This window comes from Salminus brasiliensis, chromosome 23, assembly GCF_030463535.1.
Source record: "Salminus brasiliensis chromosome 23, fSalBra1.hap2, whole genome shotgun sequence".
Lineage (NCBI taxonomy): Eukaryota > Metazoa > Chordata > Actinopteri > Characiformes > Bryconidae > Salminus > Salminus brasiliensis.
The window spans coordinates 25334972-25357193 of NC_132900.1; the positions used below are offsets into that span (position 1 = coordinate 25334972).

At 40.9% G+C, this 22222-nt stretch overlaps 1 protein-coding gene across 3 annotated transcripts in view; it reads left to right on the top strand.

Moving 5' to 3' along the window:
* The window catches only part of mre11a (MRE11 homolog A, double strand break repair nuclease), an 86490-nt gene that overhangs the window by 22469 nt on the left and 41799 nt on the right, over positions 1-22222 (top strand). For all 3 annotated transcript variants that reach the window (XM_072668609.1, XM_072668610.1, XM_072668608.1), the window contains exons 7-11: positions 637-751; positions 9571-9756; positions 15373-15544; positions 21005-21085; positions 21311-21440. In XM_072668609.1, coding sequence (XP_072524710.1) covers positions 637-751; positions 9571-9756; positions 15373-15544; positions 21005-21085; positions 21311-21440 — 684 coding nt within the window. The remainder of the gene's footprint in view (positions 1-636; positions 752-9570; positions 9757-15372; positions 15545-21004; positions 21086-21310; positions 21441-22222) is intronic.

Here is a 22222-nt window from a genome sequence, read left to right on the forward strand (position 1 = left end):
GCATTCCAGGTCATCCCGAAGGTGTTCAGTGGGGTTGAGGTCGGGACCCTGTGCAGACCACTGGAGTTCTTTCATCCCAGCCCAATCAAACAGCGCCCGTGTGGGACTATTTTCCACTCCAGGCTTTGCTTGCGAGTAGCGATGTGTCTCTATACCCTCTGAAGCAGAGGAGCAGATGATACATCCAGAAAATAGGCCAGCGAAGTAATATCTCCATGAGTGATTTATGCTAAGCATCTTTTAGTGAATGCATTGAAGAGCTCATGCATATTTAACACAGTAAGCTGAGGGTGTGATGAACTGTTCCCATGCTTGCAGTTATGCAACACCATTGTGAAGCTGAAGCTATGGGCAGTGTTTATGCCCATGGAGGCCTGTGGGAGGTGGTGTTGATGCTGTGTCTTTCCACACAGAAAAATGTTTATTTTTTCAAATATTTTTTAAACCCCAGACAAACTTGTATTTTTACTCTGGCGAATTATGTTTAGCTGTGTCTGAGAGCCATTTTTATTCATTTGCGGTTCATATTTTGTGTGAAGAAAGGCCTCTTTGTGCTGGCAGTACTGGTTAATAGAGTGAGTTCCTGTGAAGCGGCTGATTAAGGCTTTATTGAGTTTGGCTTCCTTTTTTTTTCAGGTTCTATCCCAGATGAGAGGCTGTACCGGATGTTTGTAAACAACCAGGTGACCATGCTTCGCCCACGAGAGGATGAAGAAAGCTGGTTCAATCTTTTTGTCATCCATCAAAACAGGTATATCCTTTTGTTTCTCCTTCTTTCTCTTCCCTTTCAGTTCATTTACATTTCTGTTCTGCTCCATTTTCTAATTTTCTTTTTATTTCCTTAGCTTATTCTTATTTCCAATCCTTTTTCGATCCCATCCTGTCCCATCCTTTCCTTTTCTGTACGTTTTATCCTATTATTTTTTGTTATGTCCCATCCTATCTTTTTCTTTCCTTTTCTTTACATTTTATCACACCATTTTCTGTTCTATCCCATCCTTTCCTTTCCTTTACGTTTTATCCTAGCGTATATTCCGTTCTGTCCCGTTCTATCCCATCCTGTCCTATCATTTCCTTTCCTTTCTTTACATTTTATCCTACCATATCCTATCCTATCCCGTCCTATTCCATCTTTCCTTTCTTTACTTTTTATCTTACCATATCCTGTTCTAACCCATCCTGTCCCATCATTTCCCTTCCTATTCTTTACCTTTACATTTACATTTACATTTACGGCATTTAGCAGACGCTCTTATCCAGAGTGACTTACAAAGTGCTTTGCTATTTACCCAAGAAACTCCTTAGCTAGTTAGAATAGACTAATAATACAAAAGATACCTCTAAGCTTAGACATTGCTAAACACAAAACAATAAGGCGACCATAGAACTATTCGTCCAAGTACTCTCTGAAGAGGTGGGTCTTCAGTCTGCGTTTGAAGCGAGCGACTCGGCCGTTCGGACACCCAGGGGCAGCTCGTTCCACCACTTTGGTGCCAGGACAGAAAAGAGCCTGGACGCTTGTCTTCCGCGGATTTTGAGGGATGGCGGGTCGAGCCGAGCCGTACTTGAAGCTCGAAGGGCTCTTGGTGCGGATCGGCTTTTGACCATTGCCATCAGATACGGAGGGGCTGGTCCGTTCTTGGCTTTGTAGGCCAGCGTCAGGGTTTTAAATCTGATGCGGGCAGCTACAGGAAGCCAGTGGAGAGAACGCAGCAGTGGAGTAACATGGCTGAATTTAGGGACATTGAAGACGACCCGTGCCGCTGCATTCTGGATGAGTTGCAGTAGTCAAGTCTGGAAGTGACGAGAGACTGCACAAGCACCTGGGTGGCTTCTCTAGAGAGGAAGGGTCGAATTCTCCGGATGTTGTACAGATGTTGTACATTTGATCCTACCAAATGCCGTTCTATCCCATCCTTTCCTTTCCTTTACATTTTATCCTACCATATATCCCGTTCTGTCCCGTCCTGTCACATCCGTTCCTTTCCCCTTTATCCTAGCATATCCCATTCTATCCTATTCGATCCCTTTCCTTTTTATTGTACCAATCTGCCCTATCCAATCCTATCCGTTTTTCCTTTTCTGTCCATTCCTTTTTTATCTGCTGTATCCCATTCCTTTTCTTTTTTGTGTTATCTTATTTCTCCTTGCCCCATCAATTCTTCTCCAATTCTTTACTGTATCCTCCTACTCTTCATTTCTATTCCTTTCCTTTGCTTTTTATTCTGTTCCTTTCCGTTCGTTTTATTTCATTGCATTTTTTATTCTACTGCATCCTTTCTTACCTTTCCTTTTTACTATATCTTATTCTACCCCAGCTCACCCATCCCTTCTTTTCTTATTCTACCCCAGCTCACCCCATCCCTTCTTTTCTTATTCTACCCCAGCTCACCCTATCCCTTCTTTTCCTATTTTACCCCAGCTCACCCTATCCCTTCTTTTCCTATTTTACCCCAGCTCACCCATCCCTTCTTTTCTTATTCTATCCCAGCTCACCCATCCCTTCTTTTCTTATTCTATCCCAGCTCACCCCATCCCTTCTTTTCCTATTTTACCCCAGCTCACCCATCCCTTCTTTTCTTATTCTATCCCAGCTCACCCCATCCCTTCTTTTCTTATTCTACCCCAGCTCACCCTATCCCTTCTTTTCTTATTCTATCCCAGCTCACCCCATCCCTTCTTTTCTTATTCTACCCCAGCTCACCCTATCCCTTCTTCTCTTATTCTATCCCAGCTCACCCCATCCCTTCTTTTCTTATTCTACCCCAGCTCACCCTATCCCTTCTTTTCCTATTTTACCCCAGCTCACCCTATCCCTTCTTTTCTTATTCTACCCCAGCTCACCCCATCCCTTCTTTTCTTATTCTACCCCAGCTCACCCTGTCCCTTCTTTTCTTATTCTACCCCAGCTCACCCTATCTCTTCTTTTCTTATTCTACCCCAGCTCACCCATCCCTTCTTTTCTTATTCTACCCCAGCTCACCCATCCCTTCTTTTCTTATTCTACCCCAGCTCACCCTATCCCTTCTTTTCTTATTCTACCCCAGCTCACCCTATCCCTTCTTTTCTTATTCTACCCCAGCTCACCCTATCCCTTCTTTTCTTATTCTACCCCAGCTCACCCCATTCCTTCTTTTCTTATTCTACCCCAGCTCACCCATCCCTTCTTTTCTTATTTTACCCCAGCTCACCCCATCCCTTCTTTTCTTATTTTACCCCAGCTCACCCCATCCCTTCTTTTCTTATTCTACCCCAGCTCACCCCATCCCTTCTTTTCTTATTCTATCCCAGCTCACCCTATCCCTTCTTTTCTTATTCTATCCCAGCTCACCCCATCCCTTCTTTTCTTATTCTACCCCAGCTCACCCTATCCCTTCTTTTCCTATTTTACCCCAGCTCACCCCATCCCTTCTTTTCTTATTCTACCCCAGCTCACCCCATCCCTTCTTTTCTTATTCTACCCCAGCTCACCCTATCCCTTCTTTTCCTATTTTACCCCAGCTCACCCTATCCCTTCTTTTCTTATTCTACCCCAGCTCACCCCATGCCTTCTTTTCTTATTCTACCCCAGCTCACCCTATCCCTTCTTTTCTTATTTTACCCCAGCTCACCCTATCCCTTCTTTTCTTATTCTACCCCAGCTCACCCTATCCCTTCTTTTCTTATTCTACCCCAGCTCACCCCATCCCTTCTTTTCTTATTCTACCCCAGCTCACCCCATCCCTTCTTTTCTTATTCTACCCCAGCTCACCCTATCCCTTCTTTTCTTATTCTACCCCAGCTCACCCCATCCCTTCTTTTCTTATTCTACCCCAGCTCACCCATCCCTTCTTTTCTTATTCTACCCCAGCTCACCCATCCCTTCTTTTCTTATTCTACCCCAGCTCACCCTATCCCTTCTTTTCTTATTCTATCCCAGCTCACCCCATCCCTTCTTTTCTTATTCTACCCCAGCTCACCCTGTCCCTTCTTTTCTTATTCTACCCCAGCTCACCCATCCCTTCTTTTCTTATTCTACCCCAGCTCACCCTATCCCTTCTTTTCTTATTCTACCCCAGCTCACCCTATCCCTTCTTTTCTTATTCTACCCCAGCTCACCCTATCCCTTCTTTTCTTATTCTACCCCAGCTCACCCTATCCCTTCTTTTCTTATTCTACCCCAGCTCACCCTATCCCTTCTTTTCTTATTCTATCCCAGCTCACCCCATCCCTTCTTTTCTTATTCTACCCCAGCTCACCCCGTCCCTTCTTTTCTTATTCTACCCCAGCTCACCCCGTCCCTTCTTTTCTTATTCTACCCCAGCTCACCCCGTCCCTTCTTTTCTTATTCTACCCCAGCTCACCCCGTCCCTTCTTTTCTTATTCTACCCCAGCTCACCCCGTCCCTTCTTTTCTTATTCTACCCCAGCTCACCCCGTCCCTTCTTTTCCTATTTTACCCCAGCTCACCCATCCCTTCTTTTCTTATTCTACCCCAGCTCACCCATCCCTTCTTTTCTTATTCTATCCCAGCTCACCCCATCCCTTCTTTTCTTATTCTATCCCAGCTCACCCTATCCCTTCTTTTCTTATTCTATCCCAGCTCACCCCATCCCTTCTTTTCTTATTCTACCCCAGCTCACCCTATCCCTTCTTTTCTTATTCTACCCCAGCTCACCCCATCCCTTCTTTTCTTATTCTACCCCAGCTCACCCTATCCCTTCTTTTCCTATTTTACCCCAGCTCACCCCATCCCTTCTTTTCTTATTCTACCCCAGCTCACCCCATCCCTTCTTTTCTTATTCTACCCCAGCTCACCCTATCCCTTCTTTTCTTATTGTACCCCAGCTCACCCTATCCCTTCTTTTCCTATTTTACCCCAGCTCACCCTATCCCTTCTTTTCTTATTCTACCCCAGCTCACCCTATCCCTTCTTTTCTTATTTTACCCCAGCTCACCCTATCCCTTCTTTTCTTATTTTACCCCAGCTCACCCCATCCCTTCTTTTCTTATTCTACCCCAGCTCACCCTATCCCTTCTTTTCCTATTTTACCCCAGCTCACCCCATCCCTTCTTTTCTTATTCTATCCCAGCTCACCCCATCCCTTCTTTTCTTATTCTACCCCAGCTCACCCTATCCCTTCTTTTCTTATTGTACCCCAGCTCACCCTATCCCTTCTTTTCCTATTTTACCCCAGCTCACCCTATCCCTTCTTTTCCTATTTTACCCCAGCTCACCCCATCCCTTCTTTTCTTATTCTACCCCAGCTCACCCCATCCCTTCTTTTCTTATTCTACCCCAGCTCACCCTATCCCTTCTTTTCTTATTGTACCCCAGCTCACCCTATCCCTTCTTTTCCTATTTTACCCCAGCTCACCCTATCCCTTCTTTTCTTATTCTACCCCAGCTCACCCTATCCCTTCTTTTCTTATTTTACCCCAGCTCACCCTATCCCTTCTTTTCTTATTTTACCCCAGCTCACCCCATCCCTTCTTTTCTTATTCTACCCCAGCTCACCCTATCCCTTCTTTTCCTATTTTACCCCAGCTCACCCCATCCCTTCTTTTCTTATTCTACCCCAGCTCACCCCATCCCTTCTTTTCTTATTCTACCCCAGCTCACCCTATCCCTTCTTTTCTTATTGTACCCCAGCTCACCCTATCCCTTCTTTTCCTATTTTACCCCAGCTCACCCTATCCCTTCTTTTCTTATTCTACCCCAGCTCACCCTATCCCTTCTTTTCTTATTTTACCCCAGCTCACCCTATCCCTTCTTTTCTTATTTTACCCCAGCTCACCCCATCCCTTCTTTTCTTATTCTACCCCAGCTCACCCCATCCCTTCTTTTCATGTTCTCATCTCATTCTTTTCTTTTTACTATATCTTATTCTATTCCACCTCACTCATCCCTTATTTTCCCTTTCCTATTCTGTCTCATCCCATCCCATTCTACCTTTTCATTCTTTTCCATTCCTTCCCTTTCCTTTCCTTTTCTTTTCCTTCCCTTCCCTTCCCTTCCCTTTCCGTGCTTGCAGTGTCATATTTATAAAAAAAAGAAAAAAAAAAAGAAAAAAAAAGAAACTACTGATCAACTGTGTGTTTCATTAAAAAGAGGTTTAGAAGAGGATCCCAAGTGGTGCATGCTTTATTATGTCCGGTTCATTGGGACTAGTTGTGCTCCCATGCACACCTTGAATTGTCTGGACAGTAGCACTAAATCTAAGACACACAGGGGCCTCTGCTAAATCTCATTTTAATGAGGCCCACAGCACACATGCTGATCATAGTGTCATTTTATTGTGATAAGTATCACATCCACATTATTGCCCCAGGTATTTCACACATTTACTCTGGGCTTTCTCCTCAGCGTTCACTGGGCACAGTTTAATACTCATGGTGTTATCCGCTCTCTTAAATTCTGATATACAGCTCTGTGTTTGTTTATTTGCATTGCTTCAGTCCAGGTGAGGGAGTCCACCCACAGACCCTGACATTAATATTAGCTGCCTCAGGCACTTGTACATTTTGATTTTGATTTGTTAAGGCCAGTTAGAGAGGCAGCCCCATGCACAGAGCACAGGGTGGGTTAAGTACTTGACTGCAGGGCCACGTGGCAGGTAGCAGGATGTTTTTTTTAGCTGAGATTAAACCTTTCAACTTGCTCTGTAACCACATTCTCCCACCAGGGGGGTTGTTAGAGCTTTAATAACTCTGAATACATTATACAACAGCTTAGATTTTATATTTCTCAGTATCTGCAATTTCTCTATCTAATCAGTGTTTACAATGAAATATTCACTGTCCACTATGACTTATTCAGCATCTATTATCAACTATACATTATTAAGTATCCACTGTGACTTATTCACTGTCCATTATGAATTATTCACTGTCCACTATGAATTATTCAGCATCTTTTAGCTATTATTAACTATCAACTGTACATTATTAAGTATCCACTGTGACTTATTCCACATCTACTATGAATTATTCACTGTCCATTATGCATTATTCACTGTCCATTATTAATTGTTTGATATCCACTATGAATTATTTATAATTCTGTCAAGCAAAACAAAAAATCTAATTAACTACCAGCCCTGTGATTAATTAATCCAAATGAATCACATTCATCACTTCTTGCTATTAAGGTTTTTTTTTTTTTATCTACAAGTCAAATAAATTCTGCAGAAGAGTAAATCAGTGAAATAAATAACTGGTATAGACTATTAGTATTGGGCTCCCACTACTACGCCGAAGTTTTCAGTGTTGTAAAGTTGATGAATTTTAGACACAATTGTGCTCCTTGACGGTGGCTTGTAAGCTGCGTCAGAAGATGCTATCTGTAAAACCTCGACTAACCCTTGGTCCTCTACCATCAAAACTGGTCTGCAGTCCATAGCAGTCCATTTTGCAGTTGAGTTTGTTAGTTGTTCACTGGTAGTCTTACGGAGTCTGCGTGTAAAGGCCTGGTCCAGTGTGGCTTGACGAGGTTGGCTGCTAGCTGTAGCATCATGCGCTGTGCTGGCTTGGTCCACCAGTTTCACGGATAGGTACTTTGCGATGAGGTGATCTTTCAGGCTTGCAGTAGACCGGTGTTAAAAAAATTCCGCCATTAAGGGCGCCAAGTAGAGCGGTTTCTTTTGCCTCCATCATGTTATTAGTGCCCGAAACAGCTCAAAATGCGCCAGGATTAAACAGCGTTTTTTTTAACGCTTTATTTTCTTTGATTAATTAATTGAAATTAACACGTTAATTTGACAGCCCTAATTGTTCCACCATGAATTACTATGAATTATTCTGTGGCTTTTATGAATTACTCAGTATCCACTATGAATTGCTTAGTATCTACTATGAATTTTTAATATCCACTATAAATTATTTAGTATTTATTATTAAGTATAGACTGTCAGGCCCTCGTTATCGCACCCTCCCCAGGGGCAATCCCGGGCTGCCGCCCACAGGCCCATATAAGGACTTCCGCCTTGTTTTCAGTTCATTTGTGTTCATTCCAGTACTTTGTGTTGGATTCACGTTCATGTGTTGCACCTGGGACTGGGAGCATTTAAGCAGTTCACTGACTGCTACTCGCTGCTGTAAATTGAATCTCCTTGACTCTCCACGTTTCTCCACGCGTCGGTGGCGTGTTCATGTAGACTAGATGTCTGATCTGATTCGAGAGATATCCCAGTCTGATTCTAGAGGAAAGCACGTTGCTTCGCTTTCTGCTCATGCTCCTTGGATCCCCGCTCACGAGGCAGTCACAATGTACTCAGGTTGGGCTTGCCTTGCTGTCTAGTCTGGCAGCTGGTTCTCCAACTACTCCCTTTGTTTACTCAGAACACGACTCTGGATTTCAGTTCAAGTTTCCCCCTGTGTCCCCAGCTAGACTCGTGGTTTTGTTTATTCCCTTTCCCTTGTGTAAATCCTTAGTTTAGTCTGGCTCATTCCCTGTCACTCCCCGTACACGCCATGACATAGACTACAAATTAGTAAGTATCCATGATGAATGATTAAGAATCAGTTATGATTTTTTACTTCCCATTATTAATTATTTAGTAAATATTATAAACTATCAACTATGAATTATTCACTGCCCACCATGAATGATTTAGTGTCTATTATTAACTCTCAACTATGAATTTTTTACTGCCCATTATGAATGATTTAGGATCTGTTATGAACTTTTCACTGCCTATTATGAATTATTTAGTGTGTATTATTAACTATCAACTATGAATCAATTTTTCACAATGAATTATTTAGTTTCCACTATGATTTACTCAACAGACACTAATAATTATTCAGTAATTACAATGAATTATTCAGTGGCTATTGTGAATAATTCAGTGTATTATCCACAATGGATTATTCATTATTCTTTATAAATGATAGATAGATTTTGTTGCCACTATGAATTATTTTGTATTCACCATAGAATCTCCTCATGCGTATAATGTCACATCCTGACATCTTTAGCCCTGTCCATTCGTCATCCATTCGTCAATTTAGCATTCAGCCTACATTAGTGTAGCCCTGCTAATTCAGCCTGCAGCAGTATAGCCCCGGGTTTTAGTGTTCTGAGGATAAAAGGAAGGGATCCACTCCTAAACGACCGTTCAGTTCTTTTCTCTGTGATTTGTTGTGTGCTGCAGTGGACAGAGCTGTCAACTGTAGTTTGAGTACAGTTAATGAGGGCAGTTTATGCTTGTTTTAATTTGAATAGTAATTAACTATAATAACACTGCCAATTCCACCAGCGCACCGAGAAAGCTGGAAATTAGAATCTTTTTTTTCTTTTTGGTACCTGCCCCACTGTTATCTATAACAAAGGCATTCATCATGGCTAAAAACTCACACTTGCTACGCACAAGTTCATTTCCCTAGCTGATTAGGAGCAGGAGCAGCCAAGCCTGGATTTGATTCACATTTTTTTTGTCTGTTATCCAGTTTAATTTGCATTTAACCCTGAATGTGTTCTGCAAGATAAAGACCAGTTTTACAGTTACTTCTTTAAGCATGGCATTTGCAGGAAACTAATTTATGTGTCTCGTGTCTCTCTCTTTGTGTGTCTGTGTGTGTGTTTCTGTAGGAGTAAGCATGGGGCAACCAACTACATCCCCGAGCAGTTCCTGGATGACTTTCTGGACCTAGTGGTTTGGGGTCACGAGCACGAATGTAAAATCACTCCGGCGCGAAACGAGCAGCAGCTTTTCTACGTCACTCAGCCTGGCAGCTCCGTGGTCACGTCCTTGTCGCCGGGGGAGGCTGTTAAAAAGTAGGCACAATAGCAGAGCAGAAATCGTGGGTATTTTTTAGATATTTACCATGCCTTTTACATCATTACATTGCATTTAGGCCTTTTAGCAGAGGCTCTTATCCACAGCAGCTCACAGAAGTGCTTTGTTGTTGCCTCTTAAGTCGGCTAATACATAACAAATGACAAAACATGGTTCAGAGCGAAGATATTTTAAGTGCAGTAAAAGGCCCTTATTAAAAGCCTGATTCAGCCATTCAGCCAACAGCAGTTTAGCCCCGACCATTCAGCCTAGCACAGTGTTTTAGCCCACAGCAGGTTAGCCTTACCTATTCAGCTTACAGCAATTTAGCCCCACCCATTCAGTCAACAGCAGTTTAGCCCCACCCATTCAGCCTAGTGCAGTTGAATCCCAACCTTTTAGCCCAAAGTAGGTCAGCCTTACCCATTAAGCTTCAAGCAGTTTAGCCTACATCATTGTAACCCTGCAACCTACAGCATATTAACCCTGCACCTACCACAGTTTAGCCCCGCCCATTCAGCCTGTTCCAGCAGTTTAGTCCAGCAATTTAACCCTGCCCATTTAGCTACTACAGTTTAGCCCCACCCATTCAGCCAACAGCAGTTTAGCCCCACCCATTCAGCCAACAGCAGTTTAGCCCCACCCATTCAGCCAACAGCAGTTTAACCCCACCCATTCAGCCAGCAGCAGTTTGGCCCCACCCATTCATCCAGCAGCAGTTTAGCCCCGCCCATTTAGCCTACCTGGATGAAATTCCACCCATTCAGCCTACAACATATCCCTAAAGTTATCAGTTTGTTTTACACATTTCAGCCCAGCTTACATTCTAGCAGGGTTCCCACCCCAGTGTTTACCTCAGCTTTCTGACGACAGATCTCTGGATTCTTGCTCAGTTGTACCCTTTTTACACATCCCAGCGTAACATGCTTCAGATTCAGTTGCTATTTATCTAAAAGGAGTTCCAATGATACCTCTTAATAATGTATTTATCCTTCCATAACATTAAATCAATCGAGACTGAGCACGCAGCTGGCTTAGGGAGATGCAGTACACACCGCAGCAGTTGTAGCTGGTAAGCTCTGATCTAATATTATGTAATCTGAACTTGCCGTCCTCCAGTCTGGAAATCAATGAAAAGACTTTTCTTCTTATGTCTGAGTAAGCAGATGTTATAAGTGGAGTTTAGAGACAAAGAATTCAAGAAAAAAAACCCCACAATAATTATGGGCTCTTCAACACACTCAGAGATATTTGCACAAATACAGTAATGCCTCACCCTATTAGAATGCATGGCATCTGTTGCTGCCTTCGCGCCAGCAGCCAGCTCCCTGCTCCCAAATGTTCCAGCTGTGTGTTACTGAAGAAGGGAGACTCCATTAGAAGCTGTCAGAATAGCAGGTAATTAACAAGGACTTAATAAATGCAGTGCAGTTCACCAACGCTGCAACAGTGGCACGCTGTCCATCGGACAGGGTCTCATTAAAAGCCACAGGTGTTGTGGAATTTTTAATTGGCCCTTCGCAATTACCACCTCATACATTGCTAATAATTTGCTCACCTGACTCATAAGGGCGTAAACACCGGAACGAATTCATTTCATTTTCCCTCTCAACCTTTTTAGTTGCTTTTTGTCCTCCCTCTTCGGAGATAATGGCAAATCTATTTGCGTAACAGTTCAGCTCGGCTCATCGTTTAACTCTTTATTACCACGGATAGATTACTTCACCTTCTCTGATGAAAAAGCTGCGCGGATGTGAATGCCATCTAGAAAAAGGAGCCGCGTATAGAATATCTGTGCACTCTGAAGAACCTATTTCCTGCACTGTGTTGCGTTTTCCCCCTGAGATACTCACACAGACTTAATTAATTGAATAATAATTAGAATAATTATAATAGAATTAAACAGCCTTAAAGGCACAGTAACAAAATAAAACAAACAAACAAAAACATCAACAAAAACAACACAGCGCTTATGTATGTAAATGAGCTTTATTCTGATTGGTTGCTATAATTTTGCATCATTCAAAATGCAGCCTTTTCTTGAAAGACTCCTTATAACATCGGTCTGAGTGGGTGGGGCTAAAACGCTGCAGGCTGAATGGCCAGTTATGTGTAAATGTGCTTTTATTCTATGATGTTATACATTTCAAAATAGGCTGTATTTGCAGGGCCGTTTGCATATATGGGCTGTATGGGCTGGGGAGTGAATGCTACATGTTGAGACTTTGAAACACTTAAGGGCCAGTATTCTACTTTTACAGATTTTTTTACATGGGTTTCAGAACCAAAACCTAATACATAATTCATTTCATTTTCACATCTCTGAATTAAACAGTCTTATAACCATGGTAACAAAAAAACAAAACATTCTTGATATCTGCACACAAGCTCTATATAAATCATTAACATGCGCAGTTCATTTTATTTGAACCTTCTAAGGAGCCTAATGGCATTTCCTCGATTTTTGCATATCTTCCTATGTTCGCCTTTAAAGGCATGTGCATATAGCGTAATACCCACATGTTTTTTTGCATCAAAATGTTCAGATCAATTTCAAATCTCACCAATAATGAGACGTGTATGAAGAGATACTCCGACCCTGAACCTGAATACTTGAAGTCAGATTTTAGAAATTCTTCATATCTCTTGTGAAAACATACTTTTACTCATGTGCATGAATTGTTTTGGTGTCTGAAATGGGGATTACTTAGTCTTAGCTTCACAAAAGTAGTGGAATGTAAGGATTTCTTACCCCCTCAAATAATACAGTCCCACGTATGTGAGATGTCCCACTCTCACTCCATGTGTAAGTCAAGTCAGGAGGCTTTATTGTCATTTCAACTATATACAATGTACACAGTGAAAAGATACAGTGTTCCTCCAGGACCATGGTGCAATGCAACACGTTGCTGACAGATGTCACAACGCAACACGTTGCTGACAGATGTCACAACGCAACACGTTGTGGACAGACGTAACTGCGCACCGCGGCGCAGACAGACGTCGGCACACAACACGGCGCAGAGAGAACAACACAGCGCAGACAGACAGAACAACACAGCACAGCGCAGACAGACGTAACAACACCACACATAACAAAATGACAGTACAACACAGTGCAGACACACACTACAACACAACACAGTGCGGATAGAACACAAGTGCAGACAGACTGTACAACACAGTGCTAACAGACAGTACAACACAACACAGTGCAGACTAAAAAGTGTAAATAAATAAAACTGAGACTGAGACAGTAGTGGGATAATAGGGTAGGGTTGTGCAATAATAATATTGAATATATTAAAAACAGAGTGCAGCACAGTTTAGTGCGGTAGTGTGAGTGAGTGTAGAGTAATAATTTGTCGTAGAAAGAACACTAGGGGCTGTGGAATTGTTGACCCTGCGCTGTGGGTGGCTCAGAAGCATGACTAGATGTATTAAAGAGTACTGTTAAACGCACTTGATCTGTAAATGGTTAAAAAGACTAAAAGACTGAGCTCTGACTGGGGGTTTCATAGCCTGCACACCTCACGGACAAGAAATCAGACATTTTGTGGACTATATATGTTGGCAGAGAGTGATTTGAGGAGCAGCTATGTGTGTTTTGAAGCTCCCGCGGTATTGCGAAAAGCCTTAGGTATCTACACTGCACGATTAAGAAACAATTAGCAATGCCACTTTCTGTGTGAAATACTCCACACTTTAGATGCACACGGGAGCTACATCTAAAATCGTCATAATTTCGCAATGGATTAAGTTTAATTAAGTTAGATTAAGACACGTCGCCCCAGCCCTAGAAGCCAATTTTAGTGACTGGAGTTGGATTTCTGATGGGAGAAATGTGTAAGGGAGCTCTGTTCTGATCAGCTGCCCTTATTGGGCATTTCTTTTGCCACACTATTTTACTTGAACTATTGGTTACTTGAGTTCACTTCCATTACTGACTCCAGTTGAGCACGATCAGAAGTGCCTACTTGTCCAGCATTGACCATATCTTCCTCAGCTTTGATGCTAAAATACTAGCAGTGGGCCCTAAGTAGGCTGGTGAGTGAATCAGTGTTAAGTGCAGTGGTGGGCGGGACTGCGGGACTTTTAGTGCTCTGGGAAATGAATTCATTTTCACTGCTGTCTGCTCTTGCAGAGCTTTCTCTTGTCAGAAAACACCTTCCTTTTCATGGAGTCACTGTGGACACTGTCATAGCTGAAGTCATCTCGTAAGACAGAACATGCCAATGCCTTCTAAGCTGTCCTGTGGTTCCTGGAACCAAGACTTTAGAGGCAGACCTTTTAAGAAGTCCTGTAAGTTGTAAGGTGGGTATCCATGGATCACCTCGGTAAGCATTGGGTGCCCATAACCCTCACTGGGTCACCGCTGTCCTTCCATGGATCACTTTGAGTCCACTGCAAACAGGAAACACCCCACAAGACCTGCATGATGTGTTGAAGATGCCCTTACCCAGTTGTCTACTACCCGGGAACAGTGGTGGCTCAGCGGTTAGAGCTCTGGGCTGTTGATGACAAAGTTGTGGCTTCAGTACCTGGCCTTGGCAAGCTGCCGCTTTTGGGCCTTGAGCTTGGGCAAAGCCCTTCACCCTCCCAACTCCCTGGGCGTTGCAGCGATGGCTGCCCACCGGTCCGGGCACGTGTGTTTCACTGGTGTGTATGTGTGCGTTAACTAGACATCACAAAGTGGCTCGGATTCTTACACTTGCCCGTTGTTCTTTCTTCCAACACATCAGCTTCAAGAACTGAGTGTTCACTTGCTGCCTAATATATCCACCTCTTGGAACCAGATAATCAGTGTTATTCACTTTACCTGTCAGTGGTTTTAATATTATTGCTGTTGCTATATAATTTTGCTTGCTTTGTTCTGTGTGAGGTAATTATTTAGGGAGTCTACAGCTGCCTACATAACGACCACATGTGGGCAGCGTGTGTGGAAACGGCAGAATTGCAGATTACCTTCATTTGACACCAAATTTGTGTTAATGTAGGCAGAAATGAAGCCCAGAATTGCTCGCCGTGACTGAGCCAGAACAGCCTGAACCTCTTCTGAAAGGGGTTTTTTGGAGATCACTTTGCTGTTCATCCATGGAAGGAAAAATAGGCCCAGATTACTCTGGATTTATTGTTCTCCTAATGAATGTATTGGAAAAGAAGTTTCTCAGAGCCTGTCTGTGTTTGTGTGTGTACATTTTCCCTCTACAGAGTTTACTACATATTCAATACATATATTTTAACATACATAAAAAAATAAATAAATAAATAAATAATAATAAATATAAAAATAAATAAATAATAAATACATTTAAATGGACATTTTATCAGCTGCACTTAGCATATACTGCTGTGTCTGATCCACTCATATCAGTGCAACACACCCTAACACGCCACCACCATGTCATGTCACTGCAGTGCTGAGAACGACCCACCACCCAAATAATACCTGCTCTGTGGTGGTCATGTCATGGGGGTCTCAAGCATTGAAGAACAGGCTCAAAGGAGAATTAGTATACAGAGGATCAGTAATTACAGAACTACAGAGTGTGCCTGTATGGTAGGTGGAGCTGATCGAATGTGCCGAGTTCATTCCTTCCTGTGCTTGTCTGCAGACACATTGGCTTGCTCCGGGTGAAGGGGAGGAAAATGAACCTGCAGAAAATTCCCCTGCAGACAGTCCGACAGTTCCTGATTGAAGACGTGACGCTGGCTGACCACACTGACCTCTTCAGCCCAGAGCAGCCCAACGTTACACAAAAAGTGCAGGCTTTCTGCCTGCAGAAGGTAACATATATGTGTATATACTGTGAAAGTACTTACATACACAGACTAGAACCCCCTGCCTTATAACTAACTCCATTATATTGGTGTACAGTTATAGGCTGAAGCTTATCTGTTGCTGCACAGTTTTAGTCCCCCTCTACCTAATTCATCACTGCTCAGTTTCTGAACACAGGACTGTGGTTGATCGCATATTATTGGGGTGGAACATTTTCAGCATAGCAATGACCCTGACATAGTAGTGTTAATGGCATGTCTGTCCAGCCAAGAGCTCTGTGGTCATGAACTGACTACTGTTGAAGGTCTAGAGGAGGCTCTGTACCTCAGCAAATTAGCTACAGTCACAAGGAGGAGATGCATAGGAGGGGTGGCATGCAATTGAGAATGGAGCTCTATCCAAACATTGGCTAGTCTGTGGTGGTCCTGTGGTGGTCCCTTTCCATTTGACATAGGGGGTGGTGCTGATAATGTTTACACCTAGTCACCTACAAGTAGGTGTTTCTGATCATTTGGCCAAAGAGTGCAAATACAAGGTAAGAATATAGTCAAGACTTGTTTAGAAAATAATGTGATTGAGAACTCACTGGTCACTCCATCTACAGAAGCATGAAGCCTTGGTGGAGTCATGGATGATCAGCTATTGTTCTCAGGTCATGTTGCAAATCTGACTTGGTCATGCAGATTTCTCTTTTACAACATCTGAAGAATTCGACCCTTCCTCTCTAGAGAGTCACCCAAGTGCTCGTTCAGTCTCTTGTCACTTCAAGACTTGATTACTGCAGAGTAGAGGTATTATGGTCTTCATATTGACTTGTGTTTAGTAGTATCTAAGCTTAGAGGTGAATTTTTAGTCTATTCAAACTAGCTGAGGTTATTCTTGAGTAAACAGTGAAGCACTTCTAAGTAGCTCTTGATAAGAGCGTCTGCTAAATGCTGTAAATGTAAATAATACAATTAGTGCTGATTCCATAGTGTCCATACACATGCACACACGTGCTGAGCACATGCATGCAGACCCATACATTTGTCCAAGACCCTAGTGGGGACACACACGCACACACACATCCTATATCATTACATTTAAATTCACATAGTCTCTCCCAGCTCCTGCAGAGTGTGCACTGCATTACCATTTCACAGCGTGTGAGCAGACTGAGAGTTCTGTCACGTTGTTCTTGACACCGCTGGTGGCAGGTACTTAATACTTTAACAGGATTTTGGTGGTCACTGCAGGCTGGGATGTGCCCTACTAAACCCGGCGGGCTCAGCCAAATTCGTTTAGCATTCACAAGTAATCTGCTTTGAGACAGAAGCTCCCTCACAGTGAGTGTAAACATACAACCACAAAAGCAGCTCTGGCCCCCTTGACGCATGGCTGAGAGCCCATCACTCAGCCCAGTACAGCATCAGAACACTAAACTGATACACACTAAGAGCCCATCACTCAGCCCAGTACAGCATCAGAACACTAACCTGATACACACTGAGAGTCTATCACTCAGCCCAGTACAGCATCAGAACACAACAGAACCTTTGCTGTCACCAGCCGCTAGACCTGTGGTGGCTTTACTTTTAGGAGACGGTGCGCTGTCCATGTTTTTCTACAATCATTGGTTGCACTAAAGTGGTGCACACTATCAGGGACATGTGTCAAAGGACCGTCTTCATATGAGCAACAGTAAGCGCCAGTAAAGGGACCAGGGTCAATGTTTGGTGTTGTGCTGCTTAAGACCTTCAGCTGCTTCTGTTTCAGTACAAAGGCCTGGATTTTGAATATGGTCCAAAGCAGGATCACACTGGTGGTTGAGGTGCATTAAGGCCACATTTTTGTGCTATTGTTCAGACAACAGTGTGCAAGGAAGCTCTTGCTGTGCGTCCTTCATGTGACTGGCAGTGTGAATGAAGATGAACATCCTCTAGTTAAAGGAATAAAGTACTGCGTGGGTCTGTCTCTTTGAAGATCCTCTGGGCGTCTGGTTTGCTTTTGTTTGCGAGCTTGCTGCAGGTGGCCTTGGGGATGGGATGGGGATGGGGGGGGGCTTGACTCTTTCTAAGAGGACTTGTTGTGTGTATCTGTTTAGAACCATATACAGAACCCAAAGAACCACACATCATGACATGCTTCAGTGAAGCTTTAATAACATTAATATCCAGCATGAAGTTCTAATACCATTAATATCCAGAATGAAGCTCCAATAACATTAATATCCAGAATGAAGCTCCAATAACATTAATATCCAGCATGAAGTTCTAATACCATTAATATCCAGCATGAAGCTCTAGTACCATTAATATCCAGCATGAAGCTCCAATAACATTAATATCCAGAATGGAGTTCTAATAATATTAATATCCAGAATGGAGTTCTAATAATATTAATATCCAGAATGAAGCTCTAATAACATTTAACATAGTATAAACAAAAAATGGGAACCCAGAGGGTCCCTGGAACCCTAACATGTTTTTAAACAGAGCAGCTGCTCTTTACACTTTTTGAAAATGTGAAGATAAATAGACCAATAGAAATGCTAACACTGGTGGTAGATGTTAGTATATAGCAGTGATCTGAAATACTTATGGGACACAATATTATTGCATACTGAACAGATATTGACATACAGTGTGGGACAGGTGTATGACCCCATGGTTGACATTGTGTTGGTATAAGGCACCTAACTAACAGTGTGAGGCGGTGTTTCCAGGGTTACGGATGTTGGCAGGGTTGCAGTTGAGTTTTGGACTTTGATTTAATGAGGGCTTTAGTGCCCAATAATACACACGCAGATAAATGCACTGTAATCTCCAGCTATGTGTGCCTCATTTTTAAACACACAGCAGGTGCTTGCCCTTTCCCAACAGTACATTCTGTATCTGAGGCTACTCTGGTGGTGGAACAACATCACGTTATTGTTCTGTTGACCTTGGCTTCCTACGACTGCGGTGTAAAACAGTTTCTTCAGTGCAGAAAAACAAGTCCTATTAAAGTGGAAGTATGTGATGCCCACACTGCTGTCAGCGCTCAGTGTTGGGTGGATTTTTGAAGAAATATAAGGCAGCACTGATTGCAAATGACACAACTAAAAATGTAATCAGTATAAGCAGAGGGTGCCAAATCCTGAGGGCGTCAAGCTTAGAGCTGTTTAAATAGAAGCATGTAAAATCCTGAAACAGAAATTAAGAGTTGTGAGGGAAGAGCAGAGTTGTAGCTGATTCTAAACTGACTGAGAAACTGTAAAATATCCAGCATGAAGCTCTAGTTACATTAATATCAGAATTAATCTTTAAATACGTTAATATCCAGAATCAAGTTCTAATAACATTAATATCCAGAATGAAGCTCTAATAACATTAATATCCAGAATGAAGCTCTAATAATATTAATATTCAGAATGAAGCTCTAATAATATTAACATCCAGCATGAAGCTCTAATAACATTAACATCCAGCATGAAGCTCTAATAACATTAACATCCAGAATAAAGCTCTAATAATATTAATATCCAGCATGAAGCTCTAATAATATTAATATTCAGAATGAAGCTCTAATAACATTAATATCCAGAGTGAAGCTCTAATAATATCAATATCCAGCATGAAGATCTAATAATATTAATATCTAGAATAAAGTTCTAATAAAATTAACATCCAGCATGAGGCTCTAATAACATTAATATCCAGAATGAATATCCAGAGTGACGCTATTCTAAAATAAATGTAATTACATTTACGTTTGTACATTTATGTATTCATTTTAATACAGTAAACCAGAATGAAGCTCTAATAACATTAATATCCAGAATGGAGCTCTAATAACATTAATATCCAGCATGAAGCTCTAATAACATTAATATCCAGAATAAAGTTCTAATAACATTAATATCCAGAATGAAGCTCTAATAACATTAATATTCAGAATGAAGCTCTAATAATATCAATATCCAGAATGAAGCTCTAATAACATTAATATCCAGAGTGACACTATTCTGATATGAATTAAATTACATTTACGTTTGTACATTTATGTATTCATTTTAATACAGTAAACCAGAATGAAGCTCTAATAACATTAATATCCAGAATGGAGCTCTAATAACATTAATATCCAGCATGAAGCTCTAATAACATTAATATCCAGAGTGACACTATTCTGATATGAATTAAATTACATTTACGTTTGTACATTTATGTATTCATTTTAATACAGTAAACCAGAATGAAGCTCTAATAACATTAATATCCAGAATGGAGCTCTAATAACATTAATATCCAGAATGGAGCTCTAATAACATTAATATTCAGCATGAAGCTCTAATAATATTAATATCCAGAATGAAGCTCTAATAATATTAATATCCAGAATGAAGCTCTAATAACATTAATATTCGGAATGAAGCTCTAATAACATTAATATTCAGAGTGAAGCTCTAATAATATTAATATTCAGAATGAAGCTCTAATAACATTAATATTCAGAGTGAAGCTCTAATAATATTAATATCCAAAATGAAGCTCTAATAATATTAATATCCAAAAAGAAGCTCTAATAATATTAATATCCAGAATGAAGCTCTAATAACATTAATATCCAGAATGAAGCTCTAATAACATTAATGTTCAGAATGAAGCTCTAATAACATTAATGTTCAGAATGAAGCTCTAATAACATTAATATCCAGAATGAAGCTCTAATAACATTAATATCCAGAATTAAGTTCTAATAACATTAATATCCAGCATGAAGCTCTAATAACATTAATATCCAGCATGAAGTTCTAATAACATTAATATCCAGCATGAAGCTCTAATAACATTAATATCCAGAATTAAGTTCTAATAACATTAATATCCAGCATGAAGCTATAATAACATTAATATCCAGAATTATGTTCTAATAACATTTAATATCCAGAATTAGGTTCTAATAACATTAATATCTGGAATGAAGCTCTAATAATATTAATATCTAGAATAAAGTTCTAATAAAATTAACATCCAGCATGAGGCTCTAATAACATTAATATCCAGAATGAATATCCAGAGTGACGCTATTCTAAAATAAATGTAATTACATTTACGTTTGTACATTTATGTATTCATTTTAATACAGTAAACCAGAATGAAGTTTTAATTACTTTAATATGATATGAAATCCCTCATATCCTGCTGGTGGCTCAGGCTGCTCACTCCAGCATTGATTCTCATTCTTCTTCAAACTGAATGGCTCATCACGAAATTGTGGAGAGGACTCAAATATCAGGCTCGTTGAATCCACTCTCAAACAGAGAACAGATGAGCTCATGAAGCACTTGTGTCTGTTTCTACTGGCCTTCAGACAAAGTGCCTAAAGTGACCGTGTGAACAGCTGCGAGTGAATAATACTCCTGCTCCCACTGAGGAGAATGTGTTTGTGTTAGATGCTTGTTTGTTTTTCTGGACGGTTATTTGTTTGTTTTTGTGTCTCAGGTGGAGGAGATGCTGGAGGAGGCGGAGAGAGAAAGACTGGGAAACTCGCGGACACCCGAAAAGCCACTCATCAGACTACGAGTGTGTGTTTTAGAAACCATACAGGCCTACAATACACTGCAAAACACTGTGCTTAAACACAACCTACATACATTAGAAAAAGCTGCATCCAAATAATAAATGTATTTTATTTGAAATCTTGCCAGACTAAGCAACAGTAACCAAGAGGTGGGGTTTAACAACCGATCAACTGTATACACAACTAGAATGTATTGAAATCTCTCTCTCTCACTCTCTCTTTTGTAGGTGGACTACAGTGGTGGGTTTGAGTCGTTTAATACGATGCGCTTCAGTCAGAAATTTGTGGATCGAGTTGCAAACCCCAAAGACATCCTGCACTTTATTAGACACAAAGAAACCAAGGACAACGTCAAAGGCAAGACACACAGAGACACATGGACACACACACACTGCTGATATGTATGCAGTTTAATGAGTTTTTAATTTTGGTGAGATGTTTTATATACAGTATTTCATTTTTATGAGCCAATCAAAACAACAAAAGATATTGGGACAGAATAAACTCACATTCACTCTTTAGTAGCTCTGAAACAGTGAGTCATCAAAGCTAAATGGTTGTTTATTAGCATTGCAACTTGTTACATTCCTACAGGAAAACTCCAATATGCAATAAATGAAATAAAATGAAATTCTGATATAGAATTACACAAGTGTAACAAGTTCTAAATTTCTGATATGTAATTACGTAAGTGTAAGAAGTTCTAGAATTCTGCCATGTAATTACACAAATATAGAATTACACAGGTTTAACCAGGTCTGGAATTGTGATATGTAATTACACAAATTTAGAATTACACAAGTGTAACAAGTTCTGGAATTGTGATATGTAATTACACAAATATAGAATTACACAAATATAGAATATAGAAATATGTAATTACACAAATTTAGAATTACACAAGTGTAACAAGTTCTGGAATTGTGATATGTAATTACACAAATTTAGAATTACACAAGTTTAACCAGGTCTGGAATTGTGATATGTAATTACACAAATTTAGAATTACACAAGTGTAACAAGTTCTAGAATTGTGATATGTAATTACACAAATATAGAATTACACAAGTTTAACCAGGTCTGGAATTGTGATATGTAATTACACAAATTTAGAATTACACAAGTGTAACAAGTTCTGG